Below are 21642 nucleotides of genomic sequence, written 5' to 3'. Positions count from 1 at the left end.
AACAGCTGTGCAGAACTGCATTTTCCATTCCCCACTAGAGAGGAACCCATCACTAAACCTCCCTAGGCCCCTTTAAGAGCAGGCCTGGCCCACTCACTACATATCTAGAAGCAGCCATTACAGATCCAGGAGGTTAGGGTTGGGCTACAGAGTAAGAAGGAGAAGCAGCAGGATAGGCTAGAGTCCCTGTCATGCACCCTCTGCCTACAACTCCCATGCTGCAAAGCGACAGGATGCTGATTTAACCATTTAGAGTGGCATGCTCCTGCAAGCAGCAATAACACAGCCCCTGACAATCAGGTGTCTTATTTTGGAGTGGATTTGGTCTGAACCCAAAAGTTCTGGGGTTGCAGTATTTATGCAAATAAACATTGGGAAGGGAGGCATTGTTAGCCATGGTTCCACTAATAACTGTTCTAACACCCATGGTGTATCATAACCACTACAAAGGAATACAGTACATAGCACTCTGCCAGGTGCTCTCAAAGCACACAATGACAATTCATTAGTAAAGGTTTGCCAGCCTCCTGCAAGTGCTATTATCCCCCTTCTACAGAGGGGAGAAACTGAGGCACTGGCAAAGCCAGGAATGTAGAATGCCTCTGGTCCTACTGTTTGAGACCCTGCTCCACTCCCACAACAATCAACTCTCACTCCCTGCTGTAGCCCACTAGACTACTCTCCCCTCCCAGTGCCAGGACTAGAACCCCTAGGTCCTCCTGCTCTAATCCACTAAAAAATCCCACGCACTCCTTCCTGCATTTGAGATGCAATTTTGCCCTGGATGATTTCTGGTTTGTTCTAAAGATGGTAGTGCAGGATTTCTTGGGGTTGGTGGGTGGACCCCCCATGAGATGCAATTGTCCAGCCTCACCAGCTGGAACTGAGATCCCTTTATTCCATCTCTGGCTCTGGTCTCCAATCTCCCTTGTCATTTGTTTTGAAAGCCCCTGTTGGAGTAACGCAGAGGAAATGAGGTTGTAATTATGTCAGATTCAAATGATTAATGCTAATGTTCACAGCGCTGGAGACGGGCGCTTTCCGACTGCAAGGCCGAAACCTCCTTACATGCCTGGCTTGAAGCCATCAGAAACCTTGCACGCACTCTGTTCTGGGAATGTCCCCGTGCAATACTGTGAGAGCTGCAAGTGACACTACAACTGTGTGAAGAGCTCTGCCGGCATGTGTGAACAATGCCTCCTGCAACGAGGCAAGCAACTCCTGGAATAACTGAGCGACCCCTAGTGCAAACGTGTGAGCAGTTCCCAGTGCAGCGGCACAGCTCCTGGTGCCCCCTGTGCAAATGGGCCCCGGTGGCAGCTGCAGTCCTGCCACTTGAGCAACACCCTGGTGCACCAATATGGGCAATTCCTCGTGCAAGCAACAGAGCGAGCAGCTCTTGGAGGTGCAAAAGGTGTGAACCGTAGGAGCAACCCCTAGTGCAACTGAGCGCTACCAGCTGAGCGCCACCCAGTCCAGCCGGGAACGCCCTGTGCCTTTAAAACTGGGCCGAGTCCTGCTCTCGGCCCAGCCAATGGCCGCTGGGGGTGACATCATCCTACAGCAATGACGCAGATTCTATTTTTAATGGACCAATGGGTTGGCCGGAAGGGCGTCACGTGGCCCCGAGAGGTTACTTAATGTCAGCCTAATGAACGGTGCAGCATCAAAGAGAGGCAGGGGAGGCTGCTGGCTGGGGCCTTGCGGGACCAGGGGGTTGGCGCGGCCTGGGCCGGGATCCCGTGCACCGAGCTGGGGAGCTGCTGCAGCCAAGCCCCTGACCTCGGCCCCAAGCCATCGGCTGCTCCCTGGATCCGCACAGGCCGAGCTGCAGAGCGGCGGGGGAGCTGGTCCATGAGGCTGCAGGCATCCCCGGCGGGGCAGCCCCCAGGAAGAGGAGACGAGCCGCGCGCCTCACCTTAGCTTCCCCACTGCGTTGCGGGGAGGGGGCCTCGGGTTGTTTTTGCAAGCCCCGGTTGCACTTGCCTCTGGGGAGGGTGGGAGCGGGACAAGAAGGGAGGAGGCCTCGGTCTCTGCATTGCAACAGGGGCAGGCTTCGCAACGGGGGCTGCTATTTATTCAATTTGCTTGACTGTTTACGAGCTTCGCAGCAGGGCAGAGCGTTGGGGAGGGAGCCATGGTAAGATGAGTCCAGAGTCCTGACCCTGCCACCTGAGGAAGGCAGCAGGGAGGGGAGCAGGTGCGGGAGTGACCCCCAGTCTTTCCCCCCCTGCACAGAGATCTCTTGCTTTCAGTGCATCTGGCCATAGGTTGGGGGATGCAACTTTGTGCAGAATGACCCATCCGCTTCATTGGTGGCTATCTCCCCCCTGTGCTCCCCAAACCTACAGCAGGTGACCCTGTTGGAGATGATTATATGACTGGTGACCTGCCTTTTTCCCCTCCAAGGACACAGATTTCCTCCTTCCATTCTGACCCTCGGATCCTGTCCGTTTCAGAGAGAGACTGGAATCTCCTTCCAATTTTTTATAGTAGGGTTACATTTTTGTGTGTGTGTGAAATCCTAGCTCTGTTACGTTTTGGCTTAACTATTGTGGCTTGGCTCTCTCCAAAGGGACAGAAGCTGCCTAGGTAGAAGGAAGAGGGGATTGAGCTACTTACAGCATCCTTAAGCCATAAGCTTTGCCAGTGAATGAAAGATAGTGTGTGTGTGTGTGTGTGTGTTGTTTGTTTGGTGCATGGGTCTGATTTTTTTTTAAGGGTAAAGTCTTCCATTTAGTTTGCAAAACAAGCTGGGTAGCTATGGGCACAGTGCTGTAAAAAGCGTTTACATTTATCTTCCCCATAGTGATCACGGGGGGGACCTGCAGTCTGTGTTATTTAGCAACTTCCCCCTTTGTAAAGTTTTTGCTGCTTGGATGGGGGTGGCAGGTCAGATTGGTGTGTGCAATTTACTACATTGCTGCTAAATTCAGGGGTTGGTGTTGCATCATTGCTTTGGCTTGGGGTTGGAGGAAGCTGAAAGCAAATGAACTTAGGGAAATGTCTTTAGTTTTGGAAGAGATGGTTTACAAACCATCTTTGGTCTTCTAAAATCCAGTCTTAAATCAGAGAGAGCACAGCCTGGGTTGGCATTGAATGCACTAATACTTAAGGGTTTGCAAAAAGGGATAGGGGTTTTGCTGCTAGAATTGCCCCCTAACATTTATTCTACAATCACCAAAGTTTGGAGGGAGCTGGTTTCAAATCCTCGTTGGCTTCTGATTCATCAGGATCACGACTGGGGGGAGAGGTGTCTGAACTGAGCTGCCTGATTCATTCCCCCTTGGAGACATGTGGGGAAGAGAAACTTGGGATTCAGAGTAAAAACACTTCGCTTTCCAAATGCACCAGGAACTTACTTTAACCCATGCTTGAGGAACTGCCTGGATTTCAGCCGAACTCATCCTCTGCATCGAGCTGCCCCTGGAATAAATAGGTGATCCCCCATCCCTTACATTGTAACCAAGTGTGGGACAGGTGTTTGTGTGTGGGGGAGAATACCCCCCTGCAGTGATTCATGCCAAAGCAGGTGTCTCGTTGGGTCTGAAACTTTGAATGTACCTGTAGACCTAAAGTAAGGCTCCAGGCCTGGAATCCTCTTGGGAATTGGAAACTTGACGATCACCTGCACCCTGCCCCGGAGTGCAAAGGGGAGCTGTGTTGGATACGTGCTGCCCTCTTGCCATGGGGTGCATGCTGAGGATGCGAGTAGCTTTTATTCCTGCCATGTTGGACACCTCTCCAGAGTGCTAACGGGCACTGCTTTACCCAGCATCCTCTTGGCTTAGCCAGAGTGGCCCTGTCTATTGGAGGAGAGGAGCCAAGTAGCTCTGATAGCTGCCTCCACCTGCGAACATGGAGACCAAGCTGCCCCCCGCTGGCACCCCCACCAGCCCCTCATCCCCAGGGATGTCGCCTGTCCCCCCGCCTGATAAAGTGGACGGTTTCTCCCGGCGCTCCCTGCGCCGCTCCCGTCAGCGCCGCTCTCACAGCTCATCACAATTCCGGTATCAGAGCAACCAACAGGAGCTGACACCCCTGCCCTTGCTGAAAGGTGAGTGTCGCACAGCTGGTGGGGTTGGGAGTGGGACTCCTGGGTTCTGTCCCAGATCTGGGCAGGGAGTGAGGTCTAGTTGTGGGAGAAGGGGGTTAGGAGTCAGGATTCCTGGATTCTCTTCAGCTCTGGACAAGTGCCCTCTGTACCTCAGTTTCCCCCATCTCTGAGAGGTGGGGATTTCTACCCTATCTGCTCAAGGGATGACACACGGATATTTGCACAGGGCTTGTCCCATACAGCAGATCAGGGAATGCTCAGTGTGAGCATGAGACCCTTATTTCCTGTCTGCACTGCTTAGCCCCACTTTCCCTTGATTCCAAACAGCACTTCAACCCCTGTGTCACCCTGCACAGGGGTCACCTGGATGCTCTGGGGCTAACTGATCTTGGGCTTTGTTAATGTCGGGTTTTCTAGGATTCCTGGTGCTGTCTGTACTGGGTTTGTTATGGCAGTGTCTTTTTGGGAGCACCAAGCCTGGCTTTGCTTTTGTAGGGTTGCCTGTGAGTGTTGGGCTTTGTTATTGTAGGGTCTCTTGGGAATCCTGGGGGCTACTGCTAACTGTGCTGTAGGTCCCTTAGTGGAGCTAGGCCAGGTTTGTTGGAGGGTCTCCCTGGTTTGGTGGTGGGTCACATGGGAGCTCTGGGCCTGGTTTTTTGTTGTTGGGCTGTGTGGTAGTTCTTGGCTTGTGGTGGGGTTACTTGGCAACGCTGGTTGCAGTTCTCTTCTTCCCCCCTATCCCCAGGCTGGTCTGAGTTTGGGTCTGCTGTGATGTGTTCCCTGCCTGCTCCTGCAAAGAGGGAAGAGGCTGCAACCCCTTAGTCACCACACCCTCCCTCTTCCCTTGGTCCATCTGGGCCCAGTGCCTCAGCCACCCTGCATGGCACAACAGACCCCTGGGAAATGAGGCAGCCCATGAGGACTGGCTTAGAACCAACCACAGGGAGGGGGACTGGCTTCTCAGGGGATGGGGAATGGGATATGGGCACCAGTTCCCATCTAGGCTGAGTTACTGGGACATCACTGACCTCGATGCCCATTTGGTTGCCCACAGCATGAGATGAATTTGCCAGGTCCCAGCCTGGCTCCAAGCAGGACATGTGGCTGCACTGCACAGCCAGTGCACTTGGGACACAGAGCAGGGCTGGCCCTATCCTGTTAGTTTCCGGTCTGCAATGGCAGGGGTGTGACGCTGATGCCCTGCTAATGCCTCCCCTAACAGCACTGGTAGCTCCTTGAGCCCTCCATGCCCTTAATTCAAACCTTCTTCTTCCTTACTTCTTTGGGAGTCTCCAGCCCCTGGCCTGCTAGACAGTCCCAATCACCTTAGCATCCCATAGGGGTTAGGACTTGGGAGGAGCCCTGGTACCAGACCTGGGGATGGGGGAGGATCTTTTGGTGTGTCGCACCATCATTCAAGTCCTTAGTGGGGGGCAGGCCCCCATGGGCAGGGAGGTGTCCCATAGGGGTCACCGCTTATAGGGGCAACTGCTCCCTGGTCATCTAGTGGTTGTCAGGTGTTCAAGCTGTCATGTTGCATCAGACCCATGGGCCCATCTAGTCTGGCCTAGTATCTAGATTTCACTTCCTGAGCTGGGGATAGAACTCTAGAAGCCTCGAGTCCCAACCCCCCCCCACTGTAACCATTGGACCCCACTCTCCTCTCGGAGCTGGGAATAGAAGCCTGACTCCCAACCCCCACCCCCCTTAGTACAATGCTGGGTGTTTGCTTGGTTTCTCTAAGTGCCTTTTGGAGCCAGCAGCCAAATTGATGCTGAGTGTCTCCCTGGGAACCTTTCCAGATACCCACTGGCGCTCTCAGTGGCTGGGGGGCAGTTGTGTGTGAGCCCAGGGCTGTAATAGAAGGGGGGCTGCAAGTCAATGTGAAGAACAGTTTGCAGCTGATGTCAGACACCAGTCTGGTATAACTGACCTGGCCACGCGTATACCTGGGTTTGATTTGCCATGATGCCCTTACGAGTCAACTTCAAGCAGGCCAGGATCAGTGTGCAGCCGATCTTAGGCCTTGGGGCCAGCAAGAGGATCCCCCATGCTGTGGCCAAAGTCAGACTGTGTCATAACTCGCTGGCGACTGCCCTCTGACCAGATTGGATGGTGGGCTGAGGGCTTTGCCACAGATTGGCTTGGCAAGCTCCACATCTGCTAAGAAGCCCTGGGCTAGAGTAGGAGAGGAGCTGTGGGTCGTGATAGAGGGGTCTCAGCAGAGCTCCGTGCATATGTGAGCTCAGCTCTGCAATAGCAAGAAGCTCGCTAAGCTCCAGAGGTTTAAAAACACAGTATGGGATTTGGCTACCCACATGTCTGCCACCCGTGTCGGGGGATCCCTTGGGCCTTCCACAGATCACGTCTTCACCCCCACTCTGCAATCCCAGCCCTGTAGGCTTCTCTGTTCAGAGTTGCCTGGAGGCTGGTGCTGCTAGCTGCATGGGGCTGTCACTGGGGCTTAGGTGAGACCAAGGAGGGAGTGGGACTGAATGGCTTTCTCCTCTAGGGGGCCCTGGCTCAGGTCTGGCCCCAGGGTGGGGGGACTGGCTGGCTCAGGGACGAGGAATGGGACATGGGGCCTTTCCCCTCCAGGTGCCATCATCTTTGCTGCGAGTTGCTTGGTGGCCTCTTCCTGGAGTGAATTTGTCAAGTGTCAGCCTGGTTCCAAGCGGGGAGGGGAGGGGAGTTTGTGCCACCCATCTATCTGCACCTTCAGTGGTTGAGGCCCTGGTGGTGAATTCAGCCTCCCTTCCCTTAGAAACCGCCTAGCTTCTGTGTTCAGCATCCCCCCGTGTCTGACTTAAAGATCTCGCCTGTCAATCCCTGCCCCCCAGTGCCAGCTGTGCCCCTGGTATCTTTCGGAGATGGGGGCAGAGCTGAAGGGTAAGGAAGCACTGGTGGCAGAATTTGGAGATTGGAAGGTGGTAGGGGAGATGTGCTCCATCTATGTCCAGCCTGGAGGTGCAGGTGAATTGCTGTAGGCCTGTTTTATTGGGTTGCCTGTTTCTCTCCCTGCCCAGAATGGAACATGAGGCACCAGAGCTGCCTGGCAGGCAGGGAGGGAAGTGAACACTGGGGACTTTAGGCACAAGACGTTTCCTTGCTTGTGTCTGGGGGAGAAGGGGCTTCTGCTGGTCTAGATCATGGGGCCTGAGGAGCCAGGTTCTCTCTCTTGGCTTCATGGGACTTGGTCCCAGCAGCGCCTCTGGCTGGGGCTGCCTCATGAGCTGCTGTCTCCACCTGGAGGCAGGAAATTGCCTTGGGAGAAGGCTCTGGGAGGAATATGGGCATCGACTCCTCCTCCTCCCCCACATCTGGCCTTATGCTCCCTCCCCTCCCCCTTGCTTCCCAGGGCTCTGGATGCTGCTGCTTCGTCTCTGATCTCTGCTGCTTTGGAGACGGGTCCTGTGGGGCTTCCTACCCACTGGCCTCCCTGAGGAGAGAACCAGGAGTGGGGCTTGCTGAGCCAATTCACTGCTGCTCCTCAGTCCTGACCCACTGGCACCCCTGGCTCCACTGCTGATGCGTCTCGGTCTCAACCTGCAGCACCTTCTACTGTGTCAAACTCCATTTTTTGTCTTTCCTGCCCCAGATGCACCTCCTCTGGCCCAGCGCTTGTCAGGAGTGGCCAGTGCCTACATTCACACCCAGGTCCATGGAGGCAAAAGACCAGTCTTGCAGCAGTACCTCCCACCATCCCACCTGCCTAACCAGGACCTCTCCGCCCCCCCCCTCCAGGGTTTCCCCACTGTTATCCCAGCCTCATGTGCTCTAGCTGTGCTTCCACATGTTGCTAGAATACTGAGGGCATCAGGCAGGGGCTATGCCAGTCTCAGCCTGGTGGCCACTCGCAGGGGTGCGGGCTGCCTGTTCTTGCTGATCAAAGCTGGTGCCAGTGCCATCTCCCCAGAGAGCTGTTGGGGCTAAGTAGCGTCTTGAGTTCAGAGTGGAACCTAGCTATGGGGCTGGGGAGAGGCTCCGACATGGGGAGAGCAAGGGGTGTGGAATCAGATCATCTCTTCACAGAATTTACTGGGGCTCTGCTAGATTCCCTGCCCTACTGTTTTTAGGGAGACTATATTCTGAGCAAGTGGCTGGGGGGGGGCAGTAATCTGTGTGTTGAGGGAAGTGCACTGGGGCAACTTTCCCTGCTGGCCCCAAATGGAGATCCATGGGGTCCTTTAAGAAAACCAGAAACAGCCCTGAAGTTTTGTTGCAGGGTCACTGGTTGTCTTGGGGCTCCCTGCTGCACGCCAGGTCTGGGTGGCTGTAGGTGCAGGTTGAGTGGAGTCTAATGGCTAGAGCACTAGGACTCCGGGTTCTATTTCTGGCTCTGCCACTGACCATAAGCAAGTCTCTTCCCCGCTCTGTGCCTCAGTTTCCCCCTCCCACCCTGTATCTTTTTGATGGAGGTCTTCAAGGCAGGGACTGTCTCTTGAAAGTGTCTGTTCAGTGCCCAGCATGACAGGCCCCTGACCTTGGAGGGGTTGGGGGCTCTGTGCAGTGCTACCATCATACCCATAATTATTCCTGGTTCACTGGTATAAATCCCAGCTCAGGTAGACATACATGGGCTAGCTCTGCTTGAGCAAAAGCCTAAAAATAGCAGTGTGGCTGCAGCAACTTGGGGTGGCTACCCTAGTATGTGCTCGGGTTGTTGGGCAGTATTGTACTTGCTTGGCTAATCCAGGCTGCTACCACGGTTGCACTGCTATCTTGCTAGCTCAAGCTCTGTCTGCCTGAGTGAGGAAGCACCCTCTCAGCTGCTGTGTAGATGTGCCCTGTGTCACAGCTCCTCCAAGGAGGTCATTAATGGTGTCTAGAAATGGTGTCTGCGTCCTGTCCTGAGGTGATATGTACCCAGTCAGTAGGGCATAGTTGAAAACCTCCCCATTATTATTGGGTTTTCTATTTTTGTTGCCTCTAATCTCCCTGAGAATTTCGCAGTCATGGTCACCATCCTGGTCAGGGGGTCGGTAGTATATTCCTATTGCTATACTTCTATTACTCAAGCATGGGATTTCTATCCCTAGAGATTCTGTGGGACAGTTCAATTAATTTAAGGTTTGTACTATATGTTTATCACATATAGTGCCACTCCCCCACCAGCACAACCTACTGTCATTCCTGTCTATATCCTGGTTACTACCATGTCCAGTTAATTATCACCAGTTCACCAAGTTTCTGTGATGCCTATTATATCAATATCCTCCTTCAGTACAAGGCACTCAAGTTCATCCCTTCTGACCTTGGAATCTGTGACCCTGAGTCATCACAAAACCCAGTGTGGAACTTCTTCATTGGTGTTAAACAGGGCTTGGATTGTTAATTATTTGCATTGTGGTAGTGCCTAGGAACCCTAGTCATGGACCGTGGCCCCATTGCGTTGGGTGCTGTACAGACACAGATGAATCCGATGAAGTGAGCTGTAGCTCACAAAAGCTTATGCTCAAATAAATTTGTTAGTCTCTAAGGTGCCACAAGTACTCCTTTTCTTTTTTGCAAATACAGACTCACACGGCTGCTACTCTGAGACACAGAGCAAAGACTGTCCCTGCTGTAACGTAACATGGGAAGGGAACGGCTTGATGTGAATGGACTTTTCATGCTAAAGGGATTTGTGGACAGGGAGACACCCCAGGGGAGAGCTCTCTAGAGCAGGGACTGTGGTGATTCTCTGCAAACCCCCAGCATGGTGAATTGTCCCTTTGGGGCTAAGCCCACTCACCCATCCACCTAGGACTGAACCACTTCATGCTGGGGGCTGATGTTTGCGCAGTGCTGACTCTCCTTTCCCCAGATGTGGGAGTGCTGAGCCCCCCTCCCCCATGGGAATCGTACCACTTTGTCCTAGTGGCATGCTCAGTGTTGCACCCCAGCCATGTGGGAATGTACCATTCTATACTGGGGAGGGTGCAGTCCATGTGGGAATGTACCCCTTTACACTAGGGGTGCATGCTTGGTTCTGAACCCCCAGCCCACAGTGGATTGTACCACTGTCTGGTGAGGAGGTGTGGTGTTGGGGCCAATCCACCAGTCCATTTGGGATTGTATCACTTTGCGGGGGTATGTGCATATGTTGTCAGGGCTAAGCCCCACCCCCCATGGGATTGTGCCACTTTGTAGGGAGGTGGGGGTCAGTGTCAGGGATAAGTGAAAGTCCATGTAGGATTGTACCACTTTCCTATGCAGGAGGTTGTCGTCGGGGCTAAGCTTCCAATCCATGTGTGGGTTTGGATCACTTTGTGGTGGGGATATCCTTGGTGCTGATGCCCCCTTTCTGCAGATGTGGCGGTGGCGGAGCTGCACGAGCTGCTGTGCAAGAAGCTCCAGCAGTGCTGCGTGCTCTTCGACTTCCTGGACTGCGTGGCCGACCTCAAGGGCAAGGAGATCAAGCGGGCTGCGCTCAACGAGTTGGTGGAGTGTGTGGCCACCAACCGTGGCGTCCTCATCGAGCCCGTTTACCCCGAGATCATCAAGATGGTGAGGGAGCAGGGCAGGGTGCCATGAGGGAAATGGGGTCTGATGGGCTAGAGTTGGGGTTGGAGCCAGGACTCCTGGGTTCTAACCCCAACTCTGGGAGGGGAGAGGGGTCTAGTGGGTTAGAGTAGGGGCAGGACTGGGAGCCAGGATTCCTGGGTTCTGTTCCAAGCTCTGGGAAGGGAATGGGATCTAGTGGGTTTGGGGGGTGGGTGTGGGGGGCTAGGAGCCAGGACTCCTGGGTTTTTCTTTATTCATTGCTCAAAGAGCAGGTCGGTGGCATTCTGGGTGGAACTGACTCCAGTGGAGAATGGGGGCTGGAATAGGCTGGATTGGGGTGTGAGGGTTGGGAGTAGTGGTGTGGGGGGTTCCCCAGACCCAATTTACACCCCCCTCTAATCTTTCCAGATCTCAGTCAACATCTTCCGGACACTCCCACCCACTGAGAACCCCGAGTTTGACCCTGAAGAGGACGAGCCCAACCTGGAGCCCTCCTGGCCCCATCTCCAGGTGAGACATCCCTCAGGGAGCGTGTGGCAGCAGGGCAGGGGTCCGGTGCCACTGGGGGCTGCAGGATTTGATCTTGCTGCACAGGCAGCAGAATATAGTCACAGTTGGGGCTCCCACCCAGAGTTGGCAGCACTCCCATCCAGTTGGCTGCAGGGCAGGGATTGGCGCAGGGCAGGGCACAATTTCTAGCTCTGCATCTAGGCTGGACTCCCTGCCATTCTTAAGGAGAGTGCGTACTTATTGGCAATGAAGCAAGGCTATGCCACAGAGTTAGGTGGCAAGGTGCAAGGATGAAAATACTGTCTGTTGTGGGGAGCCACCGTGCATCCAGCAGTGCTCTCAATTCTCTCGCTCAGCTGGTCTATGAGTTCTTCCTCCGCTTCCTGGAAAGCCCTGACTTCCAGCCCTCTGTGGCCAAGCGCTACGTCGACCAGAAATTTGTGCTGCTGGTGAGTGGTGCCTGGGAAAGCAGCTGGGTTGGGGGGACCGAGGAATATTGGGGGAGTGGAAGATCATGAGAGGCTGCTGCTGTTGGGGTCTGTTGCAGCATAAGGAGTCAGTGGGGTGGGGGTAATGGCTGCTTTGAGTCCCCTCCCTCCAAGGATCTACATTCAAGGGGTCTCTTGGCTTGGGTGGTGGGAGCCTGGCTCCTAGCTGGGGTGCAGCAAGTTTGCTGGCTCTTGGCCTGACTGGGGTCCAAACCTCATCATGATGGGGCACTTTGGCTGGCAGCAGATGCACCCCCCCAGAACTGGACAGGCTCATTACGAGCAGTACCCCCTGTGGTGGGTGCATGGAGTGAGGAGGTTTCACCCATTGCAGTCGATCCTAGGCTGGGGAAGCAGGCAGGAGTGGATGGACATGTTTAGAGCAGATCTGGGATCTGGGTCAGTTCTGAACCTGCTGGGGACAAACTAATCATTGCACCTATTGTCTGGGATGGGGGAGGATGGGTCATCTGTGGGATACCAGGGTTGGGGGGAAGAGCTAACTCCCCCCCCCCCCGGGGATATTCAGGCTGGATGTTGGGATGAAGGTTGGCGGGGGTGGGGCAGGTTGCAAGGTCATCTGTAGGACCCTCTCCCCTGCCTCCCAGCTGCTGGAGCTGTTTGACAGTGAGGACCCACGGGAGCGTGAGTACCTCAAGACCATCCTGCACCGGGTCTATGGCAAGTTCCTGGGATTGCGTGCCTACATCCGCAAACAGTGCAACAACATCTTCCTGCGGTGAGCCCCCCAGGCAGCGTGGAGCCTGCTAGGGGACAGAAGTCCCCTTCCAGCCAGTCTCAAGCCAGGCCCTCTGACCTAACCAAGGAGCATGGGCTGCCATGGCACTCCAGGAAGTCCCTTCTCGGGAGGGTGGGACTTTCTGGGGATGATGATTTGTGGCCAAGGGTGGGATTCCCTGGCATCATGCCTCTTTGGGGGGCAGGAGGGTGGGACTTCCTGGAAGTATGTCCCCAAAGCATGAAGCTCCCCCAATCCTCTCGTGGTTGGCAGGTGCCTCAGTTGTGTCCCCTGGTCTCAGAGGGGGCAGAGCCCTGAATTCCATCAGTTACCCAGGTCTCCCCCTGCCCTATGGGGGATGATGTGCCCTGATGGGGCTCTGCCCCATATGCCCAGTATGTGTGGTGAGGCTGGGGAAATCACCCCCTAAGTTTGACCATGGGGTTGGGGTGACCAGTAGAGGGTTACTGTGATTTGGGGTGCCCATCAGGGAGCAGTGTACTGCCTGCAAAGCACAGGCTTCCTGGGAGTGTTCTCCAGTTGCTCTGGGCTGAATCTGGTACTGAAGCCATGGGGGGGCACTAGCCTGCCCACAGCAGCCTCCCCTAGACTCCCCCATTCCCTCCAGAATTCACAGCACCTGTTTCCTCCCCACCACGCTGCTGGGCAGGGCTGGCTCCCTCCCCCCACCACATATGGGGGTCCAAGGGGCGCACGTTCCAGTGGGGAGTTGGGGTTAGTAAAGAGGCATTGGAGGCATTTTCATTTATCTCTCTCTCCCTGACAGGTTTATCTACGAGACGGAGCATTTCAATGGTGTGGCCGAGCTACTGGAAATCCTGGGCAGGTAATGGTTGGACATGGGGACAGGTATACAGGGGTGGGGGGTGCACATTGGTGGGGTGGGGGACACCCAGCCTTACAGGCCCATAATCTGTTTTCTGGAAGTCAGTAGAGGGTGCCCCATAAGGATTCAGCCCTCCCCAGGGGGCATCCCCCACCAGTAACCATAGAGTAGCCACCAGAGCACCTTGTACCCTCCCCCAAGAGGCGGCTGGGGTCTAGGGCCCCCTGTCCCCCATCCTACCACACCCCACAGTTAATCCCATTCCACACCCAGATGGAGCCAGCACAGCTCCAGCTCCCCATCAGCTGCTGGATCCTGATTTCCGTCCCCCCCGTTGTGTGTGTTTGTGTCACCACCTGTCCCTCCTCTCTTTAACACGCAGCATCATCAATGGCTTCGCCCTGCCCTTGAAGACGGAGCACAAGCACTTCCTGGTGCGGGTCCTGATCCCACTGCACTCGGTCAAATCCCTCTCCATCTTTCATGCCCAGGTAAGTGCCACCCCCCTTCTGGGAGTGGGCCTGAACTCTGACCTTTCACCTCCAGGTCAGATAAGGGGGTCACCTCCAGGGTAGTGAGCTGCAGGTGTCTGCTCCTGAAATTGTGCAAGGAGTAAGTGATCCCCAGGGAATGGGCTGGTTCAAGGGGGCAGGGAATGGGATACAGGGCCTCTCCCCTGTAAGAGGGTCTGGCTCTCCTCTGGGAGATTGAAGAGTGGTCTCAGTGGCCATGCCCTAGCGCAGTAGCTGTGCGGGGGAACCCTGTGCCATTCTGTCCAGGTCAGCACTGCCTTTAGCCCCTATGAGAGATTTCCCCTGCCCTCCCACACCCTCTTGCAGTTCCAGGCATTGGAAGTTGCCTCACTACTGCCCCCTTGTGGCTAACTTATGTCTGTTGTCATAAAGCTGGGATAGTGTCAGTCATGGATAGGGCCCTACCAAATTCATGGTCCGTTTTGGTCAATTTCATGGTCATAGCATTTAAAAAACCATAAATTTCATGTTTTCTGCTATTTAAATCTGAAATTTAATGGTGTTGTAATATAGGGGTCCTGACACAAAAAGGAGTTGTAAGGGAGTCGCAAGATTATTGGTGGGGGAGGGGGTGTGGGGAAAGGTTGTGGTATTGCTACTCTTACTTCTGTGCTGCTGCTGGCGGCAGCGCTGCCTTCAGAGTGGGCAGCTGGAGAGCGGCGTCTGCTGGCTGGGATCCCAGCTCTGAAGGCAGAGCTGCCGCCAGCAGAAGCACAGAAGTAAGGGTGGCCTGGTGTGGTATCGCCACCCTTACTTCTGCGCTGCTGCTGGCAGGGCGCTGCCTTCAGAGCTGGGCGTCTGGTCAACAGCCACTGCTTTCTGGCCACCCAACTCTGAAGGCAGTGGAGAAGTGAGGGTGGCAATACCGTGACCCCCCCAAATAATATTGCAACTGCCCCTGCAAATCCCTTTTGGGTCAGGATCCCCAATTTGAGAAACACTGGTCTCCCCATGAAATCTGTGTAGTACAGGGTAAAAGATCAGATATGGTCTGTGATGTGTTTTTGATGGCTGTGAATTTGGAAGGGCCTTAGTCATGGACCCTGCTGATGGGAATCTTAGCTCTTGGGGGAGGGGGTGCGGGAAATCTGCAGGTTGGGAGGGATCTCTGGGTCTGGTGCTGCACGTGGGATGGGCATGGAGAGCAGACCCCCTGGGTTCTGGGGCAGTATCTAGGTGGTGGGGGGAGCCCTGTCTCAGATGCTTCCACTGCCTGCTGATGGGGATCTGAGCTCAATGGGCTAGGGAGGAATCTAGGGGGTGGGGACCAGTGCAGGGGATCCCTGTCTCTGATGCCACCCCACTTCCCCTTGCAGCTGGCGTACTGCGTGGTGCAATTCCTGGAGAAAGATGCCACCCTGACAGAGCATGTAAGTGCAGCCCCATGGTGGGGGATGTGATCCGGGGCCCAGTGGCTCTCCTCTTTAACCCTACCATGTCCCCCTTCCCTCAGGTGATCCGGGGACTGCTGAAATACTGGCCGAAGACCTGCACTCAGAAAGAGGTGGGGCTGGGTTAGGGGCCTGCTAGTGGGAAACAGGCAGACATGGGGACCCGGAGGGTAGGGTTGTGGGGAGGGGCATTGGTGGGGAGCATCTGTGCACTGCATAGGGGCCTAGAGGGATGTGGGGGGGTGAAAGACTGGATAGCACTGGATGGGGTAAAGAATGGGTATTGGGGGATTTGGGGGCAGGCAAATGGGAGTGGCCATTGTTGGGGGGACACTTGTTGGGTGTGGGGAGATGTGGTCTGTGGGGATCAGGGAGCACACAGTCTGGGGTGTGACATGGGTGGGTTATCGAGCGTGCCTCTCCTAGCCCTGTAGCTCACAAGAGGAGATCTGCCTCTCCCCACACCTGGCAGGTGATGTTCCTGGGGGAGATTGAGGAGATCCTGGATGTGATTGAGCCCTCGCAGTTTGTCAAGGTGCAAGAACCGCTCTTCAAACAAATCGCACGCTGCATCTCCAGCCCCCACTTCCAGGTGTGTGCGGGCTGGGAGGGCGGGGCCTGAGCGCAGGGTGGGGCCTTAGACTCCTCATGAGTCTGGAGTCTGGGGCTTTCCCCATCAGGGCTCTAGGGCACCAAGGGTCATTGCCCCCAATTAGGGGCTGGGGAAGGTGTCCCATTCCCCCTCCCTTCAAGGGGGTCCAGACTCAGTAAAGCTAGGGCTCCCTGAGTCTGGGCTGGTCCTGAATCCTGGGTCCCCCACCCCAGTTTGGGGGCTGTGGGGGTCAGGGCTCCCTCCTCTGGCCAGGGTTGTTGGTGCTGAGAGGTCCTTTCCTCAGGCCTGGGATGCAGTCAAGAGATCTGCTGGTGGGGATCAGACTCCCCAGCACGCATCCCAGGTGGCGGGGGAGGTGAGTGGGGTTGGGAGGGTGCAGGGCTGGGCAGCCCCCAGCACTCACCCTGTCTCCCTTGTCCCCAGGTGGCAGAGCGGGCTCTGTACTTCTGGAACAACGAATATATCCTGAGTCTGATTGAGGACAATTGCCACACGGTGCTGCCTGCCATCTTTGGCACCCTCTACCGTGTCTCCAAGGAGCACTGGAACCAGTGAGTGTGTGTGAGGGACGTGTCTCAGCTGCCTGCCCTCTTTAGCCCCTGCAGGGCTCCAGGCACAAGGGATCCCTGCCCTCTGGAGAGTCTCTCCTCCTAGGATCTTGCTGTTCCCCACAACCCCTCCCCTGCTGTGTAAGGAGCACAGGGTGGTTGGGGGGGCATTGGGGAAGTGGGGAGAGGAACCTGGGCAGGGAGCTGTGAGGTGGGCATCTTGGCAAACCCCAAGATGCTTTGTAGGGCTGTGGGAGGTGAGCACTATGGCAAGCGCCAGGATGCCTTGAGGGAAGAGGTTGGTGGGTTCCCTGGGGCAGGGAATCCAATATAGGGCTGGCAGCTGAAGCCACTCAGGGTCTCACCTCTCCTTCCTCCCCCATGTCCACAGGACAATCGTCTCCCTGGTTTACAATGTGCTCAAGACCTTCATGGAGATGAATGGGAAACTCTTTGATGAGCTCACGGCCTCCTACAAGGTGGAGAAGCAGCAGTGAGTGGGGGCCAGGTGTTGGAGGGAATGTGGGGAATCCAGATGTTGGAATGGGGGCCAGTCCCCTCCCCCCATGTCCTTAGGGCCAGCCCCCCTCTATGCAGGAGTCCCGGTGGGCACTGCTGCCCAGTCATATGACCCACTGCCTGCAATTCCATAGTCCATATCTGTCTCTTAGCCCTTGCACAAGGTTGGGCTGGGAGCCGGGGAGTGAGGAGCCCCCAGCCAGTTTAGGGTAAGTGCTCCAGCAATGTGCAGAAGTGGAAGGCCAGAGGAGCTTCAGAGTTATGTTGGTTATCCCTGCACAATGCCCTCGGGTGGTGCTCCCCTCATCTTGGCCTGGATTTCCCAAGGGCATGCCCCATCCCCCACAATGCCCTGGGGCACTCTGAGGCCATCTTGGCCTGGGTTTCCCAAGGGCTTCTCCAGAGCCCCTGTGAGGGTGTTTGACCCCAGGTGCTGCCTTGGGTTATCGGCAAGGGGCCAAGTTGGGTACTGCCTTCTCCCCTCATTCTGCCACCCTGTCTCTGCAGGGAGCTGAAGAAGGAGAAAGAGCGTCAGGAGCTCTGGAAGCAGCTGGATGAGCTGCAGCTGAAGAAGCTGCAGGGTCTGGAGGAGGCGCAAATGAACCGGATCAATCTCCAGCACATCCTGGGCTTGCAGAGTGGCAACAAGAGTTAGAGAGGTGCCCAGCAGGCCACCAGCCCCTCCCCTGCCCAGCCTGTGCCAAACCAGAGCTGGCCCCTCCATGCTGCAGGAACCCACGGCCCCCCAGTCATTTCCATCCCCATCCTACCAGGGACACGGATCCAAAACAGGACTGGAGGGGGGCACCCCTGCTTCAGCAATTGCACCCCACTTGGGCTGGCACTTCTCCCCATCACATCTCCATGATGTACACTTAACACATCACCCCACGTGACCTCTGTGGGTCCTAGCTGGCACAGGGGCATGTTGTTGGGGGTAGCCCCAGTGCCCCCCATTCCTTGGGGGGTGCAGGGTCCAGCCTCAGCCTCTTGTCAAAGGGGCAGGGCCAGACTACGTCTTGGGGTAGGAACAGGGTAGGGATGCAGTAGGCTGCAGGGGCACAGGATCTCTGGTGAAGGGGTCCCCGTGGCTGCTAGGGACAGGGTGAGTTGCTTGGCAATCAGCCTGTCTCCATTGTTCTGGTCCAGAGAGCCATCCCTATTTGGCATATGGGATATAACAAGGGGTTAGATGGGGGACCCAGCTTAGCTATTCCCAGTGCAAGCTGAACCCCCAACCCCCCACCACACTGCAGTGGCTTATGGCTGGCTCTGCTGTAGGTGCTGGATAGGGGGGCCCTGTGTTTCTTAAAGCAATAGACCCTCCTGTTCCAACCTAGGGCTCCTAATGTAAGAGGGGAGGGAGTAGAGCTCCTTTTGAGAGGCTGGGAGTTCAGTTCCTGCCCCCCTCCCCCTCTGTGGGATGGGTGTTATGCTAGTATGAATGGGCAGGGTCTACTGATGAGCCTGGAGGTGGTGGGACTGAGCTGCTGTGATGGGAAGGACTCTGAAAAAGAGATCAGCTGAGATTTGCATTAATCCTCCTCCATTTGTCCCCTTGGCTCATTACTGCCCCTGGGGCAGATCCATCCCTCAGCCCTGGAGCTTGCTCTCCAAAACTTGGCAATTAGCTTAGTGGGGCACTCTCTGAGCTCCCCATATTCATCAATGCACTGCCCAACAGAAACAGCTTGGGGGAGATCTCCCCCCTCCAATACAGCAGGCACCCCACAATCCTGATCCCATACATCAGTGCACCCCACAATCCTTTCCCTATTTCCACCCCATCTCAGTCTCCTGCACAAACAGCATGGGGGAGATCCCCCCTCCTATATATCTGTGCACAATCCTGACTGCCCTGCAGAAACATATTTTGGGGAGATTCCCCTGTCATACCCCCCCCACACACACACCCCCAGTGGAATCCAGGCTTCTATGGGATCCTGTTTTTCTCTCCCCAGCCCTCTATTGCTGCTCCAACAGGCAAATGCATCTCCCCTAACACAAATGCCTCAATAGCAGAGATGTTGGAGGGGTCTGTGTAGTGTCCTCAGGTACAGAACCAGCAGCCATGGATGTGACAGCTCAAAGGACAGAAGGGACTGTTAGTGGGGAGGCAGGAGTGGAGGGCCTGTTGTCAGCCACTATTTCTGATTTTTTTTGTACATTGCTAAGGAACAGAGAGGGAAGCAGCTGGGGAACTGGATCTGGGGTCCATGGGTATGTGAGGGTGGGGGTACCCCTCCCTGGAGATGGGGGGTGGTGCAGAACAGCAAGGAAGAGAGCAGCTTTATAGCCCTGCAAGGCTAATATAAATCTCCCCTGCCTCTTCCTCCCAATCCTCTTGGATCAGCTCTTGGGGGACATTCCTTCTTGTCATGACCCCTCCCCGCAGCAGCTGTCAGCTACTACCGTCACTTTAAAAGTTTGCTTCCTTCTTCCTTTTCAATTTCTGTTGGAAACATGGGTCAGTCTATTGAAAACATCCCCTCCCTCCCATGGTGCACTCTATCCTGCAGCATTCCCCGGATGGTAGAGTCAGTATACCCCCTCCCTGTTTAGATGGTATGGTCCATTTTGCTGCATCTCCTTAGGGAGTGATCAAGTTGAACCAACCCCTTTTCCAGCTTGGAGCCTTAATAGACTGTACCATCTGGGGAAATAAAGGGATGAGCTGCAGATTACTATTTGATGTGGTCTTTGAGTGGCTTGTACCATCTGGAATCAATTGTTGCATATGTGGGGCTAAAGAGGGAGGGGTCTGCATAGGCCCTGCCATGGAAGTGGGAGAAGGGTGTTGAATAGGCTATGCCATCTCAGGAGATAGGGGAGAAGGATTTAGGACTGTTCCATTCTGGGAGCAGGGCGAACTGTATAGATGATCATTGCTGGGTTGGGGAAGTTAAACTTGACTGTTCCAACTCTAGCAATTGGCGGGGGGGGGGAAATAGACTGTGTGGTCACAGGGGAAGGGAGGTTGGACTCGGCATTCCAGCTCTGGGAAAGGGATAAGTGCATAGTTTCTATTTATATAAAGGGGTGAGCTGGATGGAACCTGCCATGGGGGGGGGGGTAGCAGTTGACTGTTCTGTCTCATAGTGAATGGACTATACCATTTGGCTGGATATCTCATGGGTGAGAAGGAAGGGCCTGAATAGACTATGCCATTTGAAGGGGGTGTTGAATAGATCCACCATTTTGGGGCATGGGGGTTGAAAAATTCCCCATTTCTAGTCCTGCTGAGCCCATGCTCTTGCATCTCCAATGTCTTAATTTTCTTCCCATTTTCGAGTGCCGGCACTGGCCAAAAGGCATCCTGGGTATCACGTCGTGCCCTCAATACTAGGCATGACTTAAAATATTTTACAGTTCTGAGGGTTTTGTTATTTTTTTAATTACTATTTTATTGGTGGGAGTAGTGGGATTATATTTTTATTTTAAACCTTAATTTATTTGTAGCAACTCACACCACATGGTGACTGTAGTAACCCGGTGCACAATTGTTGTCTCTTAGATACAGCAGCGACGTAGTTACCATGAGAGGAATTGGGGTTGGGGATGGACACCAGGGGTTATTTTTGAGGGAGGAGGAATTCAGGGGGAGGGGTGGAGTAAAAAACAAAAGTTAAATGACTATATTTAAGATAATTTGGTTTAAAGCTACCTTCTCTCTTCCCTCCCCCTCCCCCCCCTTATTTTTGTTTGCTGGATAAGTCTGTATTCAATAAAGAGATACTTTCATGTCACTGGGCTCTGCAGATTCCATTCACAAAGTGTTAGGCTGTGAAGGTGGGAGAAGGGGCATGTAGGTGGGGGGCTGGGAGTCAGGACACCTGGGTTCTTTTCACAGTCACTGATTTGTTCTGTGACCTTGGGCAGGTTGCAGATCATTGAGTTCTATTGCTATGTAAAATACACTCACCACAACTGGTGGCAGCATTAATTGCTGGGTGGCAGTAGATGAGGGCAAAGTATTAACTGCTCATTGGGCAAAGAGATGCATGAGTTGAAGAGCACTAGGCTTTCCCCACCCAAAGCTGGCCATAGAACTCTGGACTCCTAGTTCCAGCCCTCCCCTCCCCCCAGCTTTCAAAATTGGTGACTGGGTTGGGACTGGGGAGGAAATCTGTATATGAGCAGGATGTGGAGTTTGATGGGTAGAGGATGCTAGTGGTCCCCTCTGTTGGGGAGGGGCAAGTCCATTGTGTTCAGAGCTTGCTCTAAATCAGAGGTGGGCAAACTACGGCCCGTGGGACTGTCCTGCCTAGCCCCTGAGCTCCTGACTGGGGAGGCTTGCCCCTGGCCCCTCCCACACAGCCAGAGCATGCCTCGCTGCCAGCACTCTGTCCAGCCACTCTTGCTGGGCAGCACGGCGGCGTGGCTGGCTCTGGCATAGAAAGGGGGTGAGGAGCAGGGGGGTCCCGGGGCTGCAGTCAGGGAGCTGGGGATGGTTGGATGGGTTGGGGGTTGGCGGTCAGGGAGTGGGGGGGGTTGCATGGGGCAGAGGTTTTGGGGGGGGTCAGGGAACCGGGGGGTTGGATGGGGGTGGAGTCCTGAGGGGAGTGGTCAGGACAAGGAGCAAGGGGATTGGATGGGTTGGGAGTTCTGAAGAGGGTAGTCAGGCGGTGGGAAGTGGGAGGGGGCAGATAGGGGGTGAGGGCCAGGCTGTTTGGGGAGGCACAACCTTCCCTACCCAGCCCTCTATAGTTTTGCAACCCTGATGTGGCCCTCGGGCAAACTTTTTGGCCCACCCCTGCTGTAAATTCTTTTGCAGAGGATGGAAGTAAGGCCAACTATGCTCACTGTGCCCTGGGGCTGGGGGCTGGCCTGTTACCCCTGCCAACAAGCAGAGCAAAGAGGGATATCAGTGTCCTAGTGGGGAGCACCTGGTAATGAATTGGTGCCAGCTGT

The 21642-nt window shown here is 55.0% G+C and overlaps 1 protein-coding gene across 1 annotated transcript; it reads left to right on the top strand.

Annotated features, from left to right (window-relative positions):
- Positions 1 to 1640: 1640 nt before the first annotated feature.
- On the top strand, positions 1641 to 20477 carry PPP2R5B (protein phosphatase 2 regulatory subunit B'beta). The gene is made up of 14 exons (XM_043518616.1): positions 1641 to 2492; positions 3234 to 4057; positions 10350 to 10546; positions 10952 to 11053; positions 11410 to 11502; positions 12150 to 12280; positions 13068 to 13127; positions 13510 to 13618; positions 14977 to 15030; positions 15114 to 15164; positions 15524 to 15643; positions 16088 to 16215; positions 16604 to 16705; positions 17239 to 20477. The coding sequence occupies exons 2-14, from the start codon at positions 3859 to 3861 to the stop codon at positions 17384 to 17386; spliced, it is 1494 nt and encodes a 497-aa protein (XP_043374551.1). The 5' UTR covers positions 1641 to 2492; positions 3234 to 3858; the 3' UTR covers positions 17387 to 20477.
- The last annotated feature ends 1165 nt before the right edge of the window (positions 20478 to 21642 follow it).

Source organism: Dermochelys coriacea, chromosome 7 (assembly GCF_009764565.3).
Source record: "Dermochelys coriacea isolate rDerCor1 chromosome 7, rDerCor1.pri.v4, whole genome shotgun sequence".
NCBI classification, from domain to species: domain Eukaryota; kingdom Metazoa; phylum Chordata; order Testudines; family Dermochelyidae; genus Dermochelys; species Dermochelys coriacea.
The sequence above is the reverse complement of the archived record's forward strand: the minus strand, read 5'-3'. Positions and strand labels throughout refer to the sequence as shown.